The following is a 5,075-nucleotide window of genomic DNA, read 5'->3' as shown; positions in this document are numbered from 1 at the left end:
CCCCAGGCCCCCCCGGCCCCCCCGAGGGTCCCGTCACCTTCACCGAGGTGTTCGCTGAGCGCATCGGGCTCGCCTGGGCGGCTCCGAAGGATGACGGCGGCTCGAAGATCACGAACTACGTGGTGGAGAAGCGCGAGGAGAGCAGGAAGTCCTGGGTCCACGTCTCCAACGACCCCAAGGACTGCGCCTACGTGGTGACCCGCCTGACCGAGGGCCACGAGTACGAGTTCAGGATCATGGCCCAGAACAAGTTCGGGGTCGGACCCCCGCTGGTCAGCAAGGCCGAGAAGGCCAGGAACCTCTTCAGTGAGTTAACGCTGAAATATCTAAAGTTCAGATCAGGTTTATCTTCCACTTCTTTATACCGGAGCCCTTTTCTCTTGGTGATTAAATCAAGCGCTCCCTGCCTTCCTTTACAGCGACGAGCGGCCGATATGTTTGATATATTTTACCAACATTTTGAATGTATTTTTAGTACATTTTCAGCATTGGCAGCGCTCTACAATATAGCTGGTTTTTAATCTAACTATTTTTTAATATATTATTTGATATAATAAATATGATGAGTTACTTGTGGAATTGCAACGGTACAAAATACCTCTCTTTTTTAAGTCTAATTATTTTTTATATTATTGAATTTGATTATAATTATTTATTTATCCAGTTTTCTAAGTATTGTTTAAAAATGTTACCTTGTTTTTATACCATTTCTGAGACTTGTTAATAGTTATCCAGTGTGTTTCGTAAAGCTCTTGTGCTAAACGTCTCTCTCTAACCCCCCACAGCGGTGCCGGGTCAGTGTGAGAAGCCCACCATCTCGGACGTCTCTCTGGACTCCATGACGGTGAACTGGGACGAGCCGAAGTACGACGGCGGCTCCTCGGTGTTGACGTACATCGTGGAGAAGAAGGAGGCGTCGGGGAAGCGCTGGGCGAGAGCCAACAGAGAAACCATCGGCGCTCTGCCGCTCGGGAACAACTTCGAGGTGCTGAGCGTCCAGGGAGGCTGCTTCTACCAGTTCAGAGTCATCGCTGTGAACGCTGCCGGCTGCGGCCTGCCCAGCGAGCCCTCCGACCCCGCGCTGTGCCGGGACCCCATCTGTAAGAGACCCTCTATAACTATATAACATCATAATGCCCTCTGACCCCGCGCTGTGCCGAGACCCCATCTGTAAGAGACCCTCTATAACTATATAACATCATAATGCCCTCTGACCCCGCGCTGTGCCGAGACCCCATCTGTAAGAGACCCTCTATAACTATATAACATCATAATGCCCTCTGACCCCGCGCTGTGCTGAGACCCCATCTGTAAGGGACCCTCTATAACTATATAACATCATAATGCCCTCTGACCCCGCGCTGTGCCGAGACCCCATCTGTAAGAGACCCTCTATAACTATATAACATCATAATGCCCTCTGACCCCGCGCTGTTCCGGGACCCCATCTGTAAGAGACCCTCTATAACTATATAACATCATAATGCCCTCTGACCCCGCGCTGTGCCGAGACCCCATCTGTAAGAGACCCTCTATAACTATATAACATCATAATGCCCTCTGACCCCGCGCTGTGCCGAGACCCCATCTGTAAGAGACCCTCTATAACTATATAACATCATAATGCCCTCTGACCCCGCGCTGTGCCGAGACCCCATCTGTAAGAGACCCTCTGTACCTGGAAACTTAATGTATCGCTCAACCCAATCAAATCCAGTTATTTATTCAGTCTAATATATATAATGAACCTGTGCTGAGACCCTGCAGTAACGAATAAAAGACCCCCCAGGAAACCAGAGTCGTAATAATGACTGAATATTAGAGCAATAATAATTCAGAGAGATTATTATGCAGAAAAAGATCTGAATTTCAGAGATAAAAAAGTGCTTTGTTAATGTTATTAATCTGATTAAATGTACAAATTACACTCGATAACAATATTTGTCATACTCTTTCAAACTAAACTCACACGTTTGCTAATTGATTTGTATTTATCGTCTCAAATTAAACGTAATCATTTACGACAGTGACACTCGAGGAATTGAACCCAAAGAAATAGATGGTTTATTTCAGGGGGGCTCTGAGGTCAGTCAGGACAACCCAGGGGTCCAAGCCGATAGTCAGTCTGAGCTCATCACACTGACCCAGGTCTGAAACCGACCCTTATCATACATGATGGTTTCCCCTCTCTCTGCTCAGTGCCCCCCGGACCCCCCACCCCGAAGGTGATGGACTGGACCAAGTCCTCGGTGGAGCTGGAGTGGATCCCACCGCTGCTGGACGGAGGGTCGAAGGTCACCGGATACATCCTGGAGTTCAAGGAGGTGAACAAGGAGGAAGAGGAGAAGAAGGCACAGAGGAAGCTGCTGATGCTGAGCAGCGACGAAGAGGAGAAGGGGCCGGAGGACGAAGGCTGGCAGAAGGTGAGAAAGAGACATAAATATATAATACCTGGCTCATTTAATGTTTGACCTGCAACACCTGGACTCACCTGCAGGAGTTATGATGTCCAGGAGCCAATCAGATAGCTGGGGGAACTTTTTGGGAAATGGAAAATTATTTAAAATCATAGATTCTAGATTTGTTTTAAAAATGTATTTTAAACGGTAGCAGTACATTCGGGCATCAGTGGATACATGATGTTTGCTCCTGTCTGCAGGCGAAGGACACGGAGATCCGAGGCACTAAGTTCGTGGTGGCCGGGCTGACGGAGGGCGGGCTCTACAGATTTAGGGTCAGCGCCGTGAACCCTGCAGGGCCTGGAGAACCGGGCCTGGTGACGGAGCTCATCGAGCTCAGAGACAGAACCAGTAAGATCCAGGGCTTTCACTCGATACCAGAACTCTCGTCACGCCTAGCTTATATTTTTAACTTGCATTTTTATAAAGATTACTCATTTTCATATTTCACAATTTTCCTAAGTATCATTATTTTTGTTATTGTATTTATTTTACTTATTAACTACATTTTTCTTTTAATCATTATTATTAATATTCTTCATTTAAACATTTACATTACTATATTTGGATTAATATTTCTTATTATTATATACTTGTATTGTTTTCTAATCATTATTATCATTATTAGTATCATTTTTATTTTGTATTTTATTATTATTTGTTTTTATTTATTTGAATGATTATTATTAATATTTGTATGTTTTTATCTTAGTTTTTTATCATAACACTGGGTAATGTCTGATATCACACTTCAAAGTCAAACTTAAATGAAAGTATTTCTAATAAAAAGAGACAAACCAGAATAAAAACTGTGTCAGCATCTCATGTCTATATTATACTGAATACCCCCACCTCCCCCCTTCAGTCGCCCCTGAGATGGACCTGGACGCCTCGGTCAAAGAGAAGATCGTGGTCCACGCCGGCGCCACCATCCGGATCATCGCCTACGTGTCGGGGAAGCCGGCGCCGGAGATCTCGTGGTCCCGCGATGACGCAGAGGTTCCCAAGGAGGCGGCGGTGGAAAAGACCGGCATCTCCAACTCTCTGGTGATCAAAGACTGCAGGCGGCAGCACCAGGGAATCTACACGCTGACCGCCAAGAACGAGGGCGGAGAGAGGAAGAAGGCCGTCATCGTGGAGGTCCTCGGTACGTCAGAAACACCATTATTATTATTAGTTAACACAAAGAGAGAAAAGAGTTACAGGGTACAGCCAGGTGATAGGGTTAATGTAGTTATAACAAATAGTATGTAACAAATGTAATCTGCCCCCCCCCAGACGTCCCCGGTCCGGTGGGTGTCCCGTTCACCGGAGAGAACCTGACCAACGACTCGTGTAAACTCACCTGGTATTCCCCGGAGGACGACGGCGGCTCGGCCGTCACGAACTACATCATCGAGAAGAGAGTGTCGGACCGGATGGGCTGGACCTCGGTGTCGTACACCGTGACCCGGAACAACGCCGTGGTTCAGGGCCTTCTGGACGGGAAGGGGTACTTCTTCAGGATCGCAGCCGAGAACATCATCGGGATGGGACCCTTCATCGCGACGGAGCAGATGGTGCTCATCAAGGACCCCATCTGTACGTAGCACAGCACCATATATACCAGAAGATGTTTTTTATTTTTGGGATTTACTTTTAATCATATTTCCTGCCTTATTATTATTATATATATCTAATACCCATCCCTTCCCCCCCCAGCGGTTCCTGAGCGCCCCGAGGATCTCCAGATCACGGGCGTCTCTAAGGATTCTCTCTCCGTGTCCTGGGGCACCCCGAAGTACGACGGCGGCTCCGAGGTGACAGAATACGTTCTGGAGTCTCGGATGGTCGGCCGCGACAGCTTTGTGCGGGTCGGCGCCGACACCAAGCTGCTGGACAGGAAGTTCACTCTGAGCGGACTGAAGGACGGCAGCAGCCATGAGTTCAGGGTCGCTGCCGTCAACAAGGTGGGCCGCGGGAAGACCTCCTTCGCCACCAAACCTGTGCAGTGCAAGGACGAGATCGGTGAGTCAAACAGACGGAGAGGGGTCAACCAGAACCATTATAGACGGAGAGGGGTCAACCAGAACCATTATACACTGAGAGGGGTCAACCAGAACCATTATACACTGAGAGGGGTCAACCAGAACCATTATACACTGAGAGGGGTCAACCAGAACCATTATAGACGGAGAGGGGTCAACCAGAACCATTATACACAGAGAGGGGTCAATCAGAACCATTATACACTGAGAGGGGTCAACCAGAACCATTATAGACGGAGAGGGGTCAACCAGAACCATTATAGACGGAGAGGGGTCAACCAGAACCATTATACACTGAGAGGGGTCAATCAGAACCATTATAGACGGAGAGGGGTCAACCAGAACCATTATAGACGGAGAGGGGTCAACCAGAACCATTATAGACTGAGAGGGGTCAACCAGAACCATTATACACTGAGAGGGGTCAACCAGAACCATTATAGACGGAGAGGGGTCAACCAGAACCATTATACACTGAGAGGGGTCAATCAGAACCATTATAGACTGAGAGGGGTCAACCAGAACCATTATACACTGAGAGGGGTCAACCAGAACCATTATACACTGAGAGGGGTCAATCAGAACCATT

General features: G+C 47.8%; 1 protein-coding gene across 1 annotated transcript in view; it reads left to right on the top strand.

Moving 5' to 3' along the window:
* Positions 1-11: 11 nt before the first annotated feature.
* The window catches only part of LOC104962262 (titin-like), a gene marked incomplete at its 3' end in the record, with an annotated part of 24,409 nt that continues 19,345 nt past the window's right edge, over positions 12-5,075 (top strand). The window contains exons 1-7 of the mRNA XM_010790685.1: positions 12-306; positions 786-1,100; positions 2,200-2,423; positions 2,660-2,810; positions 3,325-3,606; positions 3,738-4,040; positions 4,161-4,466. Of these exons, the coding sequence (XP_010788987.1) occupies positions 237-306; positions 786-1,100; positions 2,200-2,423; positions 2,660-2,810; positions 3,325-3,606; positions 3,738-4,040; positions 4,161-4,466 (1,651 nt within the window). The remainder of the gene's footprint in view (positions 307-785; positions 1,101-2,199; positions 2,424-2,659; positions 2,811-3,324; positions 3,607-3,737; positions 4,041-4,160; positions 4,467-5,075) is intronic.

This window comes from Notothenia coriiceps, unplaced genomic scaffold, assembly GCF_000735185.1.
Source record: "Notothenia coriiceps isolate Sejong01 unplaced genomic scaffold, NC01 NC01_scaffold00034513, whole genome shotgun sequence".
Lineage (NCBI taxonomy): Eukaryota > Metazoa > Chordata > Actinopteri > Perciformes > Nototheniidae > Notothenia > Notothenia coriiceps.
This window is presented reverse-complemented; position numbering and strand designations above follow the sequence as displayed.